This window comes from Suncus etruscus, chromosome 1 (genome assembly GCF_024139225.1).
Source record: "Suncus etruscus isolate mSunEtr1 chromosome 1, mSunEtr1.pri.cur, whole genome shotgun sequence".
Lineage (NCBI taxonomy): Eukaryota > Metazoa > Chordata > Mammalia > Eulipotyphla > Soricidae > Suncus > Suncus etruscus.
In genome coordinates, this window is record NC_064848.1 from 150852359 (window position 1) to 150868799 (window position 16441).

The 16441-nt window shown below is 37.3% G+C and overlaps 1 protein-coding gene across 1 annotated transcript; it reads right to left on the reverse strand.

Annotated features, from left to right (window-relative positions):
• Window positions 1–5388: 5388 nt before the first annotated feature.
• Window positions 5389–16015, reverse strand: CLEC5A (C-type lectin domain containing 5A). The gene is made up of 6 exons (XM_049784002.1): window positions 15937–16015; window positions 15136–15195; window positions 13297–13356; window positions 12871–13007; window positions 6201–6307; window positions 5389–5557 (listed from the first exon to the last, which is right to left on the reverse strand). The coding sequence occupies exons 1-6, from the start codon at window positions 16013–16015 to the stop codon at window positions 5389–5391; spliced, it is 612 nt and encodes a 203-aa protein (XP_049639959.1).
• Window positions 16016–16441: the final 426 nt, after the last annotated feature.

Consider the following 16441-nt stretch of genomic DNA (forward strand, 5'->3'; position numbering starts at 1 on the left):
ACAATTGTTGTAAGAACATCAAGAGATAATAGGGAGATTATATTAATTGGCCTTTACTCTTAGGATATAATTGTAATGCTTTGTGACATATAATTAATAACATATTTTCATATTTTCAAAGTTTATTCTGGAATAATAGAATCACTGTAGAATACACAAATAATTAGTAAAAGCAGAGTAAGATAATCTGTTAATCAATGCAGTCTCCTGTATATATATATATATTTTTATATATATATATATAAAATATATATATATATTTTTTGGGGGGGCCACACCCGGCAGTGCTCAGGGGTTACTCCTGGCTGTCTGCTCAGAAATAGCTCCTGGCAGGCACGGGGACCATATGGGACACTGGGATTCGAACCAACCACCTTAGGTCCTGGATCGGCTGCTTGCAAGGCAAACGCCGCTGTGCTATCTCTCCGGGCCCAGTCTCCTGTATATTTTATGATTTTATTAAAATTAATATAACATTTTGAAAACTATTTTGAATATCTTACAAAGTTAAGAATTTATATGCTCTAGCATCCTTTAGAGAGCCCTTTAGAGGGCTTTATGATATACTCAACATATGACCACCAGTGAAAGTTCATAAGAGAAATCATGAGAGCTCCTTGTAATATTACTCAGCTGTTTAGAGAGGCACAGAAAATGAAGTCAGACTTATGTCTGACAAGTAGGATTCTGGAGGTGGGCATGGAAAAAGAAACTTCCTGATGAATCAGTAGTGACATCCATATCAGAGGACAGGAGCCTACACAAAGTCTCATGATGGTTTTTGGTCATGAGACTAGAAGAAGCTCATACCTAGGAGCAAAAATTAAATGTAATCTACAGACTAGGAAGATATACATTTGAGATGTATGTGACTTACTTGGTCCTGATTCAGGCTTACTCTTTTCCCCTTCTGAGAATAATCAGGTTGTGAGAGTCTAAGTAACTTTCTAACTTTCAGATTCTATCAAATAAAAAGATCTAATTTTGAATAAGGATTTTTTTTTTTGGTTTTTGGGCCACACCCGTTTGACGCTCAGGGGTTACTCCTGGCTATGCGCTCAGAAATCGCCCCTGGCTTGGGGGGACCATATGGGATGCCGGGGGATCGAACCGCGGTCCTTCCTTGGCTAGTGCTTGCAAGGCAGACACCTTACCACCTCCAGCGCCACCCTACCCGGGCCCTTGAATAAGGATTTTAATGTCATATCACCAAGTCTTTTTCTGTTACCTACTGCTATAAATGCATAGCAAAAATCTTATTTAATACATACAAAAATTCTATGAAATGAGTAGTACTATTCTATAGGTTGGGTGATACAGATATAGAAAAAGAATGTGTATAGGTTCTCATAGAATATAGGAAGCAAAGGCAAAACTCTAATCCAAATGTTTACTAAATTTTTAAAAATCATAATATCTTTATTTAAGCACCATGGTTACAAACATGTTTATAGTTGGGTTTCAGTCAGAACTGACTCCATTCGGAAATTGCTACTGGAAGGCTTGGGGTAACTTGTGGGATACCACGGATTGAACTTAGTTCAGCCACATACAAGGCAAATGCCCTACCAGCTGTGCTATTGCTCTGGCCCCTAAATTATATTTTATTTGGGAGGCATAACAGGGTTTAACTAAGGGTTTCACATTTGCAAGACATGTGCTCTAGTACTGAGCTACACACCCAATCCCTTCCATAACTTTAAAAATCACACATATCGGGGCCGGGCGGTGGCGCTGGAGGTAAGGTACCTGCCTTGCCTGCGCTAGCCTAGGATGGACCTCGGTTCGATCCCCCGGCGTCCCATATGGTCCCCCAAGAAGCCAGGAGCAACTTCTGAGCGCATAGCCAGGAGTAACCCCTGAGCGTCACAGGGTGTGGCCCAAAAACCAAAAAAAAAAAAAAAACAAAAACAAAAAACAAAAACAAAAAAAAATCACACATATCAAAAAAAAATAAAAAAAATCACACATATCATCGTCAACCAATAGACTGCACTTATCTATCTTTCCAAGAACCCAGAAATTGTTTTGCCCCACCTGTAAGAAATTAAATCGAAGTGAGCATAGTCCCTACATGCTCCTTGAACCCACTTCATCACAGCCCTCCAACCATCATCCTATATAACCAACTCAGAAGAACTTCCTCATCTCAACTATCTTACTAAGGAAATTGCTAGATGTCTCCATTTCCTGACTATAAAATTCTGCAATTTATTTTGTCATGGAAAGGAAGTGTGGTAATCTCAGTTCTCCCTTCTCTAAAAACGAAGGCTGTGGTTTTCTTTCTCTTGTCTGAATTCCAGGACTTATTTTCAGAGTAGAATTCTATTTTCATTTAGATACACTTCCTCTACCCATCCCAACTTCTTGACTATATTAACAATTTGGAACTTGTATCTACACAGATTTCAAATATAATTCAATCCATTCCATACACTATTGATCTCTGATCACCTTCTTCAAGTAAGTTTTAACAATACATTATCTCATATATTATCTCAGTCTAGCTTCAAATTAAACACACATATACAAGAATAACATCTAGTACAATAACAAAAATGAAAGACAATTTTCTTTGGCATATCTTTAATAGTCATGGAGTACATTGTTTTATGTGTAAATGGTCCAAGCTTTATTTATATCGTTATATTTTCTTTTAAATACTTATTTAAGCACCATGGTTTACAAATTTATTCATAATACAGTTGTTTGGGAATTTAATATGCTAACACAAATTCCACTATCAGTGTGACCTTCTCTCTATCATTCTCCCCAATTTCCTACCAAGCCTCCAAGCCTGCCTCCTTAGCAGGCACAAAATAATTTATTTCGTATTGCTTGGTGCAACCAAATGGCTAATAGAATTTTTGAAAAAATACTTCAGAAAAATAAAATTAATGAAAATTGTTATATCTCACCATGGGGTCTGAGGGTTTACTAAGTTGTTTGTTGCTAGTTGAGCTTTCAGTATTATTGTTTTTGTTTATTGAATTTAATTGCTTCTAATCTACTTCCCATCTAATTTAGTTTGCTCTTACTTGACTGTCAGTATTGTGGAATTTGGAGGTGCTGTATGGACATATGCAACTAACTATGTGCTTTAGGAATTCCATGATTTGTGGAACTAAGCTAATGAGTTAATATGTCTTTGTCTCTGGGATATGGGATGAGGGCATGGATGCTAGGTCTGACAGTATGGAGTGTGAATGTGGGGAGACTTCTGCTCCCACTCTGAGTAGAACCTAGATTTCAGCCCCAAATCTGAATACCTTGAATTTTCTTCAGTTTGGCATTTCTGCAGAGATTATTCATGAAACAATAAAAGTGAGGTTTTGGCATTGTGGCAGCTGTGGGGGATGGCTGCAGCTACCAAGATTTTAGCGGGGCAGGAACTTGGATCGACCCCCACTAAAGAAACCCCATAGTACTTTTCAGCCAGAAGATTGTGTGATTGTCTTGGAATTTTTGTGGTTTGACTTCCACCTCTTCTGAGATTAGTTGTGAATTTGTGAAGCCAAGCCGATGTCTTTACAAAGTGGTTGGTGTGAGATGTAGGTGTGATGACTAGGCTTGGGTGAAGGGTGTCAGTTTACCTTCTCCCACTCTCTGAGAAGACCCTAGAGTTTTCAGCCCTAAAATTGGTGTAGGTAGGGCTGGTGTGATAGTACAGCATAGGATGTTTGTCTTGCATGCCGTGGACTTGGGATGGAGCCGGGTTTGATCCCCAACATCCATATGGTCCTCCAAGCCTTCCAGGAGTGATTTCTGAGTTTAGAGCCAGGAGTAACCCCTGAGCACTGCTGGTGTGGTTCCAAAACCAAAAACCCAAACAAACAAAACCAACCCCCCCTCAAAAAAACGAACTGAGGTAGCTGGAATTTTCATCTGTTTGGAAGATGACTATAATTTCTATTGATTCTTTACAGGCTTCCACTATACCTCTTTTCTCTTTCCCATGAGCGGAAGATGGTTGGTTTCTGACTATCTTTAAGTGCAGCATTCCTCAAGGTTTGCCTACTTTTATCTTGTCTTTCTTCAAGTATCTTTAAATAAACATTTTCTTTCTGCACAAGACTTTTGTTTATCTCTGGAATTTCCTTTCTACATTTGTAAATTCCTTTTTATTCTTTGGTTAAATGAATAAGGCCGGGGGAAGTATAATGTCAACCAGTGCAAGGTTGTGGTTTCTCTGAGTCTTAAGGCCATACAAGGTAGCAAAGTCTCCCTAGACTAGGGGTCTCAAACTCGCTGCCTGCGGGCCATTTGCAGCCCTCCGTACAACATTTTGTGGCCCTGCCCTAGAGGAATCTTTTTCTGTTTTGTTTTGTGTTAGTTGTTTGGGTCGCACCCCCCCAATGTTCAAAGCTTACTACTGACTTTGCACTCAAGGATCACCCTGACTATGCCTCCTGCGGCCCCCAGGTAAATTGAGTTTGAGACCCCTGACCTATCTTCAGGAATATGTTATGACAACTGAGGCATAAAAGATGGTTCAAATTCTTCAAACAGACCAAACCAAAATAGCCAGGTAACCAAAATCTGACAAAATGGTGATTTAGACAACAGGAAAACTAACAAACCAAAATGTCTCTTTCTGGGACATTGTTGAGCACCAGGCATTCAATGTTTGGTCATCTTGGGTTTCTGGATTGTCTGAGTAAGTTCTTGCTCTATCCAGAATTTTCCCCATTTCCAGGAATAACTCAGTTCTAGGAATTCTTCCCCTCTGCATTGCCTCAATTTAGACTGAAAAGTCTCTGCTGTCCTTCCTGGGGTGGGACAATGTGAGCAGGGATTTTTTGGAGAAGAGTTGAGGTCACTATGCAGAACTCATTCCTTCTGCTACCTCATGCTATTTACTGAATAAAGGTCTCACTTGTTCAGTCTGAGACTTTTCTCTAGGTAACATTATGCTCCCTGAGGAGAAAATTGTCACTGGGCTAGAAGTGAAATCCACACATTGATCAGGAATATTCAGTTTTATAGAAGCAACATGGCACAATATCAATTGCATTGTTTCTCTAAGACTTGATCATCTCTCCTGGAGATGGCTGTTCTCAGTTACTACCCAAAAGAATACAGGTCTCCTTCCCATTAAACACAAGGAATTTTCCTGTATTGTAAATGATAAAGGGATCATTAACTAGATGGACATGTAGAGGCCCTTTTGCAGGAAATGGGGTCGTTGGGGGGAAACAACTAGTACAGAATGGGATTTTAGCGGTTTCCCTCTAATGTTTTGTAAGTCTGCTTGGAAAGGGGGGCCTGCATGATGACCTGAGGATTCTTTAGGGAGCCCTAATCAGTGGACCCGTGGAATATTGACAGTGAATAGGAGGCTCCTGATTGTCCCCAGTCACGTAGACGCTCTTTAGCTGTCTTCATATATTATATATATATATTTTCATAAGTGCGTCTATTCAGAGGCCACAGAACTTCACTCATTTTGGCCTTCTTCTCACAGATCCATAGGTGATTGATGTCACAGGAGGCTGCATCATATGTATCTGATAAACCTATGCTCACACAGTTGAAACTCGGATCTATAATGGTGACACTAAATGGAAAAAGAGAGTGTGTATGGGTAAGGTCCAATTTCTGCCTGTCTTTAATTGGCGCCCATCTATTTTTCCTCTGTCTCTCAATCCAGTTCTCTTTTCCTTCCCTTCTAGCTTTCCTATCCCCTCCTTCTGTCCCCGTAAACAAACCTCTGCTCTCTACTTAGAATTATTTTGATCTTTTTCAGAACAAAAAAATCTACAAAAATTGTATCTCTGGGATTAGGTGGATTAGAAGGAAAAGAGAGAAATATAAATATAAAACCAGGTCTCAGCCTTTGGGCTATTTCAGGAAAAATTCCCCTGATCCTCAGGTTGTTCTTTGTAAATAAATCAAGATTGTCCCACATGGGGGCTGGAGGAATTAGCACAGCAGGAAGGCTTTTGCCTGCTAGACCAGAAGGATGGTGGTTCAAATCCCGGCATCCCATATGGTCCCCCGAGCCTGCCTGGGAGCGATTTCTGAGCATAGAGCCAGGAGTAACCCCAGTGCTGCTGGGTGTGACCCAAAAACCAAAACAAAAAAAACCAAAAAAAAAAAAAAACCCAAAAAAAAACCAAAAACAAAAAACAAAAAACAAACCCAAAACCAAAACCAAAAAAACAAACAGATTGTCCCACATATGCAGAATGTTAACATACTTGCCATTGAATATGGAATTGTTGATCCAACGCCACCGATTCTGTGCACGCTGGTATTGTAAGCCAATAAAATACCTCTCATCAGCAGCAATGTTCTGGAGAAACCTCTAGAAATGAAACAAACAAACAAGCAAACCCATTGGGAAGGGGGGGGTGAAGAGTTTTTGTGTTGCTGCTTACCTTGTACCAGTGATGGTATTATCGTTTAGTTCCCTTGGCTGGATATGACTGTGAAAAAGACTGGGAAGGGGTTATAAGATGGTATGCTGGAGACTCACCACAAACCCAGTTATTATTAGTATATAAAAACCATCAGCTAGGATACAGAGGGAGGACCACATATTCTAGCAACCCTGGGGATGAGGGAAAGAGGATATGGGAGGTAGGACAAAAACAGAGGTTGTAGGGAGGACAAGTTTTGTGATGGGAAATCCCCCTGATTTATGTAATATGTACTAAAATATTATTGTCAACAATATGTAAGCCACTATGATCAAAATAAAAATTTTATTATTAAAAAAAAAAACAAAAAACCTTCAGGGTCACCTAAAGGTTTGTAATTGTATCAATTGCTTGGATTCTGGTTTGGGATAAGCTGGTTAAAGTGTCTGAAAATTTGCATTTCTAAAAAATTATTCCAGGTAGTTTTGGTATGGCTCTGCAAATGAAGAGGATTACACTGAAAATGAACAGGAGGTATAATATATACACTATATAATATTCCTATTTTCCCTAGTTGTGTTCTATTTCTCACAAATCAAGAAAATTACTTGAGGGGCCGGGCGGTGGCGCTAGAGGTAAAGGTGCCTGCCTTGCCTGCGCTAGCCTTGGACGGACCACGGTTCCATCCCCCGGTTTCTCCATATGGTCCCCACCAAGCCAGGAGCGACTTCTGAGCGCTTAGCCCATGGAGTAATCCCCTGAGCATCACTGGGTGTGGCCCAAAAACCAAAAAAAAAAAAAAAAAAAGAAAAACTACTTGAGTTGTTGACAATGGAAAAACAGAAAATTTAGAAGTATGTTTACTAGGGATCTGGGGGGACATTGTACAGGGGTTTAGTCTTTTTCCTTGCATGTGATCAACCCTGGTTTTATTACCATCACCACATATGATTTCCTGAATATCTCCAGAATGATCTTTTAGCACAAGAGCAAGGAATAAGTCCTATACACTTTATTTAGAGGCTAGGAGGGACTCTAAAGGAAACAAAGAACACGTTTCTAAATCAATATGGAAAATATTGGTGATGACTAAGCTTTAAGACAGATACTAATTGAAGACATTTATTTATATATGAAACAAACAAATCACAGAGTATTATAGAGTTAAAGGGTCCTTACATTTATTTTTTGGATTCCTTATGTATCAAGGATTTTCACATGCTTGAACTTTCTCTCAAGTCCATAGCATTATTTTTCCCCTTCCTTTCTGAATATTCCAAAGCTCTGAAAAACTGCATTTCATTTCTGAATTAATCACCAATTGTACTCAACTGTTTTAGTTTATTGTATGACAAATTAGTCTATCTCAAGGAAATTATGCCTAAATGATTGAAAAAGCTACAGCTATAAACCAAATTAAATAGTGTACTACTTTTAAAAAAGTTTTAAGGAGCATAACTCAAGTTAACTTATTTATATACCACCTATTATGGCTTTTTAGTTTTAGTGGCAGAGCTAAGCAGATATGATAAGTATCTTATGGATTGAAAAGCATACACTTTATATGATCTCACCCATGGTTCTTGCATTTTTTTTAAACATTATCTTATTTAAACACCTTAGTTTATAAGGTTGTTTGTAATACAGTTTTCCTTTCCCACAGTTATAAAGTTATTCATGATTGAGTTTCAGTCATACAGAGTAAAACACACATCACCAGTGCATATTTTCCACCACCAATTACACTGTAGTTTGCAAAATTGTTACTGAAATGGTATGAATATCATGTGATCGCCTTTTAGCCCTTAGTTCTTGTCCAGATTAGTTCACTAATCTCTCATCGTTCCAGTGGCCCCTTCTTTACCCTAACTGCTCTCCTTACTCTTTGTAGCAAGCTTCTTACCATGAATTGGTACTCCTGGCCCTCTTTTTATTGTCTTAGATATGATTACTGTTAGATTACATGTTATTTTACCCAAAGCAAAGATCATCCCTAGTTCCTTTGTATCTGTTTGTTTACAACTTGGTTTTAACATAAAACAGAGATTGTCTTACATGTAAATCTGGGTTGGACTAGCTCAGGATAGCCTGAGCTACCTGTCCTTACTCCCCAACCTGGGTTTGTCTCAGTATTTAATAAAAATGACAGTTCTTGAAGGCAGATAGCACTCTCTACAAGGTAGAAGATTGCCAGACTAGTAGTGTTTCATACTTAGCATGGTTTGAATTATTTCATACATTGGACTCTTCTTCAGACCCACTCACACCAGGATTGGAAATATGGTGGGCTAATTACACAGACAACATCTTTATTGTCTTGTATATGATTACTGTAATGTCTTTTATAAAATATTCCACAAATGAGTTCAATCATTCTAATATCTATTCCCTCTTCCTCTGACTCATTCCATTCAGCATGACATTTTCCTTATACATCCATGTATAAGCAAATTTCATGACTTCATTTTTCCCTAACAGCTGCTTAATATTACCACTGTAATATCACCCATGTTGTGAAATCACTCCATGTTCTATATTTCCAACCCCAGGTGGACGGGTCAAAGAAGGGTAACCACAAAGGAATCAATAAACCAACCTTAGTCAGGAGAGAATCATGGAGTCCTGTTGACTTCTCACCTTGTGATCTCTCTGCACATACCAAAATTGAAACCCCTTTATTTCTCAAGTAGGAAGGGGAGGATTGAATGAGTGACAAAGGTGCCTATATTAAACTCCTCCAGTCTAGGGCAGACATTTACACATCAAAGAGATAGGTAAAAAGGAAAGAGGAAGATAGAGGAAAACCTTTGTTTGGGGGTAAATGCAGGGTGTGAGCTAACATACCAGTTTCTTTATTCACTATTGTTCTTTTTTGTTTGTTTGTTTGTTTTTGTTTTTGGGTCAGACCCTGCAGTGCTCAGGGGTTACTCCTGGCTCTACTCAGAAATCACTCCTGGCAGGCTCAGGGTGGGATGCCAGGATTTGAACCACTGACTTTCTGCATGCAAGGCAAATGCCTTACCTCCATTTAATCTCTCCAGCCCCCACTATTCTTCAGCACTTGTGTTCTTCAGCACTTGGGTTGTTTCCAGATTCTGGCTAGTGTGAATAGTGTTGTGATGAACATAGGAATGTAGAGAGCTTTTCTGCATTTCTTTTTTCTTTTCTCTTTTCTTTTCTTTCTCTTTTCTTTTCTTTCTTTTCTTTCTTTTTCTTTCTTTCTTCTTTCTCTTTCTTTCTTTCTTTCTTTCTTTCTTTTCTTTCTTTCTTTCTTTTTCTTTCTTTCTTCTTTCTTTCTTTCTTTCTTTCTTTCTTTCTTTCTTTTCTTTCTTTCTTTCTTTCTTTCTTTTCTTCTTCTTTCTTCTTTCTTTCTTTCTTTCTTTCTTTTCTTTCTTTCTTTCTTTTCTTTCTTTCTTCTTTCTTTCTTCTTTCTTTCTTTCTTTCTTTTTCTTTCTTCTTCTTTCTTTTTCTTTCTTTCTTTCTTTCTTTCTCTTTTTCTTTCTTTCTTCTTTCTTTCTTTTTCTTTCTTTCTTTCTTTCTTTCTTCTTCTTTCTTTCTTTCTTCTTTTTCTTCTTTCTTTTCTTTCTCTTTTTCTTTCTTTCTTCTTTCTTTCTTTCTTTCTTCTTTTTCTTTCTTCTTTCTTTCCTTTTTTCTTTTCTTTCTTTCTTTCTTTCTTTCTTTCTTTCTTTCTTTCTTTTCTTTCTTTCTTCTTTCTTTCTTTCTTTCTTCTTCTTTCTTTCTTTCTTTCTTTCTTTCTTCTTTTTCTTTCTTTCTCTTTCTCCTTCTTTCTTCCTTTCTTTCTCTTTCTTCTTCTTTCCTTTCTCTTTCTTCCTTTCTTTCCTTCTTTCTTTCTTTCTTTCTTTCTTTCTTTTTCTTTTTCTTTTCTTTTCTTTCTTTCTTTCTTTCTTTCTTTCTTTCTTTCTTTCTTTTCTTTTCTCTTTTCTCTTCTTTCTTTCTTTCCTTTCTTCTTTTCTTTCTTTCTTTCTTTCTTTCTTTCTTTCTTTCTTTTTTGCTTTTTAAGCCACACCTGGTGACACTCAGGGGTTCTTCCTGGCTATGCCCTCAGAAATCGCTCCTGGCTTGGGGGACTATATGAGATGCTGGGGGATCAAACCATGGTCTGTCCTAGGTTAGCATATGCAAGGCAAATGCCTTACCACTTGTGCCACTGCTCCTGCCCTTCTTTTCTGCATTTTTAACTTTTATATCTGTGCTTAAAACTTGATGGTTTTGGAGGGGACCTATGAAGTCACTGGACTTTTCATTAAAATAATTTTATGTGCCATAAAAACATAGGTTTCTTCACCTCTCCTTAAATATCCCAGCATGTTGAAGATCCGTAAGTCTAATGAGAGAAGATATAAGTGAACCCCCATAGTGAGCAATCCTAGAACATGTACTTTATGTGGTACAAGTAAAAAGTGACTAATTTGCATACATTGAAATGATCAGTAAAGTGGTAATATGAAATGACTGTTTGTCAGAGTAAAGTTGGGGAAGGCATGAAGCAGGATTGAACTTTTAGGAAGAGGGAACATTAGGCCCTAGGTAGACTGCAGAGACACCTGGGAGATTGAATGAGCCTCAGATGTTTGGTCTTGGTACAAAGGGAGAGGGCAGATATGTTGGAATAGAAGCTTGAAGAGAAGGCAGAGCTCATATAACATAAACATCATGTATCAGATGAGGCAATCTAAACTTTCACTCATTTTTGGCTTGTTGGTTTTTGGGCCATAGACACTAATCCTATGTGGCTACTCTGTGGTCAGAAATTACTCTAAAATAATTGTTGAGGGACCATATGAGAAATAAGGGATTGAAACTGGGTTAGTGTCCTATTGGCTGTTCTATCTCTCCAGCCCCTTCACACACTTATATACAGAAATGTCACAGTTCAGAGGTCTCAAGATAATATGTCAGTTTTAGGGTGGGTAAGAAAGGGGAAAATTATGGCAAAGAAATAAATTAGAAAAATTCAGAAGAAATGCAGTTGAGGTATGAATGGTAGGAGTAGAAAGGAAAGAGCTTAGTTAGAAAGTAATTGAGGAAAGAAGAGCAAAGTTAAAATTCCCAAACCCACCAGTTTTTAATCTTGGGTAACACAATTAACATTTGGAATATAAAACTAGGCATTACTGAGAGAGTATTAGGGATTCAGTTTTGAACATGGGAAGTTTGTGGTACTTTTGAAACTCCAGAGGAGATTTGATAAACTTTTCTAGAGGAGAAAATTAAGCTGGAAATATAGATTCAAGATCCAGAACAAATGCATTAAAGTGATAAGCTTATGTTTTTGATGGAGGTATGTGATTAAATTAAGTATTAGGTTGAAAATGTCAAGGCTGACTTGAGATGTTAGAAAACATATGAGTAGAATCTGGTATAAGGTTAAGTTATAAACTTCTTTTTCTACCTTTTCTCCCATGGACTTATTTTTAGTTTCTTGTTAAGGTATTTTTTCATCCTTCCAGAGGCCTTAGCCCAAGAATCTTTTTAACATCTTAATTCTGCTCTTTGTTGGGCATTCATGACCAAGATTCAGAGAAGATTCCCTTATAGAAGGACTATATTTTAGAGAAAGTTTAAGAGCTAGAGGAAAGATTAAAAACAAGAGTTCTATATATAACAAACATAATGCCTCAAAAAATATAGCAAAGGAATAGGATTTAAAGGATGGGCAGTTATGAACTGATGTCGATGATCTAAAATTGATTACAGTGTATGTTTTAGTTATAGAAATCTCAATTTTACTCCAGGTTCTTTCATATAGAAGTAGTCTGACTTTGGTCAAATTGTTTTACTTGATAACATATGATAAAAGTTTCTTTCTTGATAAAATATAAATCTTAATGCCCACTCAATTGTCTAGGATAAAATGAGATTATAAAGTTTATTGAGTTATTGTAAAATTATTTTTATTATAATTATTGCCTATTAAAAGATTATAACAGTTTCTTTTTTATGCTATCAATTTATTAATTTGCTTCTTTCTTAATTAGTAGTCAGAGTGGGATGACTATTAACAGCTATACCAATGGACTACACCAGTTTTTGCTTATTTTTTATTTTGGGGCCACATTCAGTGATACTCAGGGCTTATTGCTGGCTCTATGCTTAGGGATCACTCCTGAACGTACTTTGGGGACCAAATACGGTGCTAGGAATGGACCAGTGATTGGCCACACATAAAGGCAAGTACCTTAACTGCTTTACTATCTCTGGATCTTCCATAATTTTTCAAAACACATTAACTCATTTGACCATTCCCAATACCAACCAGTTTGTTTATGCATGAGAGCTTGTAGTATGATTTCTTTCAAATGCATAACCCTATGATGCTGTGAAGAGCTTTCTATTAAGCTTGAACACTCAGACAATTTCTCTTTATTTTCCACTCTACCTGACCCTGCTCATTATACTTTAACAAATACAGTTTCCTACAATCCCCTTACTCCCAGTAGGCTGGTATATGATACATGGTGTTACTATCCCATCCCAGCTCTCTTACCAGTTTGTTTGGCGTGTTGACAATGGCCAGAGTGGATTCTTGTGCTTCGCAAAATTCCCTGCTTTTGTTCCAAGGTAACTCATAGGATGAGAAGTAAAAACATGATCCTTGAAAAAAATCCCAGCCTCTGGGACAGACTTAAGACATTCAAGAGAAAAGATAGAAAGACATTAGTGGCTTGGTGGCGTGGATCTTGGATTTCCTTATGACAGTACTATTGATATGTCATTCTTTTTCTGGGAAGAAGTTTTATCCAGACTCCTCTCAGTTTCTCTCATCATGAAGAGAAACAGTTACAAAGACTCCAGGCCTTTTTAAGCAAAAAAATGTTCTAGAAGAAAAGAGCAATGGGGGAAACAAAACCCCAAAGAAGTCATTGTAATAGATGCACGGACAGTGGGAAGAGGTTATAACAGTTTGCTTTACCTGTTCCAGAGCTCTCTGTAGGCATGACACTGGTGTCACTGGTCCCAAAGATCTCTGTGACTGAAAGAAAAAGAAACCCCAGTATTAGTTATATGTAAATATGATGGAAGCTGTATATATTACCCTGACACAAGACCTGCCCTTTGGAGCACATGAATCCCAGTATCTAAGCAGTAACATGACAAGGATTCTAAGCCAGTTTGTGGTAGAATTTTCCAGATATTTTCTTTCCCCAAACCTCTCATCAAATTATTATCAATTTTTGGGTCTAGCAGCATTTTTAGTGTTTCACACCTTAAATCTTGTTTCCTGTTTTGTATTTTCCTTTGGTGTGGCAATATGGATGATGTGACTAGGAATAGAATAGGAAAAATATTTGTGTTCAGGGGCAGTGTGATTCCCCAATGATATCAGCTTAGGCTTGGTACCCTTTCATCCATACAGCTTCACCATTTCTATTGCCCAAACTCTGTATGCCAATTGGCAGGCGATCTTTGGGCTCTTTTCAGCACATGATCAAAGGTAACTGAAGCAAGTTCTAGCATCAAAGATTATTGGAAGACAATGTAGGAGAACTTTCTAGAGGGTCCTCTTTGTAAATAAGAGTTTTTTTTATATATTTTTAATAGATGGAGACATGAAAGACCTCCAAAAGGTCATATATCTTGTGAGAACCCTTACTTATCAAAGAAGAAAGCTGTAGTGGCTTCAGAGACAGTTTGCATTGCTCTATATGTCCAATTATTTGTCCAGTGTGGTTGAGTACTGCTTTAACTTACACAGACCTAAGTTAGCTACTAACAAACAGATATATTACTAAAACATATCAAACATCTCATATAAGGTATCTTTCACTCTTCATTTTAGTTCAACAACTACTTCTAATATATAAAATGCTTTTGTTATTATGGAACAGAATTCCAAGATATTCCATAATCATTTTTTTCCAGGTAGCTCACTGTAGACTGGGTACCACTGACAGACACATAGATGAGAAAGACATTTCCTTTCTCCTGAAGAAGTATATAGATAGTGACAGGAGTCTTAAGAGAAAGGAGAGTGAAGTCTTAGGAAAGGCTTCAAGAGGTGCTGAGTTTGATAGGGAGAACTAGATCTCGCTCATCTCTTTATTCTCTTACCTTCTTGTATCATGGTGCTGTTTTTTGTTTTGTTTTGTTTTTGTTTTATTTTAATCAAAGGTGATTGACCCCTACTTTTGTTGCTATTCTTCTATGGCTGGCCAGAAAGTGATCGTTATTTTTTGTGGGAAGGACACAGATTTCTTTCTAATAATTCCTTTAGATATATAACACATTAGTTTATAAAATACTTTCACATTCCATGTCAATTAGCAAACCACATCCCCAGAACAACAAATGAAAAATCAGAAAATGTATCCAGACTATTCATCTTAGCTTCTGATTTATAAAATGGAAGGGAATTGATTTAAATATCTCTCTATCCTGGGTGTATGGATCATTTTTCCATTTTGCAATGTGTAAATTCAAGGTGTACAACATGGTAATTTTATATACTCCTATATATTATCAAGTGAATAACATAGCAGAGTTAGTTAACACCTCCTTAACCTCAAAATTATGATTTTCTGTGTATGCTAATAGCATTGAAGATTCAATCTCACTACAACTTTCAAGACTCAAGTGTTGAAAATCAGAATCAAATGCTGCATGTTCAGATATTATAACCTATTAATCTACCACAGAAATGAGAAAGCTGGCATGGATTCTTTATGCCAAAGAAATTCATAATAAAGGCCTGTCAGAATTGAACACATCAGAACCTGAAGGGTGGAGAGGAAACATTTGCCGTGCCTGTTACCTGTTCCAGAGCTTCCTGTGGGGGTGAAGTTGACATCACCTTCACCAAAAATCTGTGGAACTGTAAAGAAAATTAACTGTTGGCTCACTCCCACATTGGCAGCAGGATGAATTTAATCATCTTCACAGGAGGTTCCTGAGGACATTCATGTAGAATATCCAGCCCTCATCAGCAAAACTGTTTTTAGGTTTTCTGTGATGAATGAAATAACTCTTTGAATTTTCTTATTTTCTTACGTGCACTGTCAAACTGGGTCAAAATGAAAACTCCTTTCACTCATAGGCTCTCCCCTCAAGACATTTCCTTCCTCATTTACTTTCCAGTCTGGTTTCTGAGGATGGGGAAGATTCCATATGATGCATTCCATTTTATTATAATTTCAGTATGTCCTTTGCTAGGCAGTCTCTCTCTCCTTTAGATAGATTTCTATGTGCACATAAGGAAACTTCTAACTTATAAAAACCATGTAATCTTAAAAAATAGTTTAGACAGCCTATCACTGGGAGTAATCTAAGTTCTATATTCAAATGCTAGCAAAAATAATAGGCAATCCTGCTGAGCACTTCGGTTAGGATTACATAACTAACACTCAACTAGCCCAAACCTTGTTTTGAATTTTCACCATCAGACTCTATTCAGTTTGCATTCTACAAGGTAAACTAAGGAACTTGGCCCATTATGTGTATCAAAGAATGAGAAACACAGTCAGTTTTCAGGTGAAAAGACATGGGCTCTTAACCTTTGCAGTCTCAATGAACAAGTCAATATGGAATTGGGAAAAGAGGTTTTACAGATACTCACAATAAAGCAGGAAAAAGGTTGTCCCGATTACCTTTATCACCACTACAATAAGTGCTGAAACTATCAGGTGCCAGTTCATAATGAAGGAGGTGAAGGCTGCAGAGTTTAGAGAACAGATCCATAATCAGAATGTAAAACATTCCTTCTAGCAAGACCTAAGCCAGTATCTTTCTCAGAGCATTTGTGGGGTTGCTTGTAGGACGTGTATGCTTTGGAGGAGTGTATGACAATCAGGTATATAGCTATGCTTAAAAAAGAAGTTGTGCTTGTTGGTTGGGGGTCTTGAGACTTGAAACTCTTTCTTCACTGATTCCATATCTTTAATGTTCCGTTCTCTCCCTATTAGTGGCCTTCCTAAAACTCCATTTCCTGAAATATGAAATAATACCTCTTTTAGGAAAAATAAAATTATGTGATTCATGAAATAACTTTGATTTATGAAATTATTTGATTCATGAAATAAACATGAAATAACTCCTCTTCTGAATTTTATGAACCCTAAATC

Excerpts from the sequence above, each read along its gene's own strand:
- CLEC5A (XM_049784002.1), bottom strand. The coding sequence starts at position 16,015 with ATGAACTGGCACCTGATAGTTTCAGCACTTATTGTAGTGGTGATAAAG. Across the intron at positions 13,357-15,135 it reads CACAGGAAGCTCTGGAACAG|TCACAGAGATCTTTGGGACC; the intron begins GTAACAGGCACG and ends TTTTTCTTTCAG. Across the intron at positions 6,308-12,870 it reads TCAACACGCCAAACAAACTG|AGGTTTCTCCAGAACATTGC; the intron begins GTAAGAGAGCTG and ends TTTCATTTCTAG.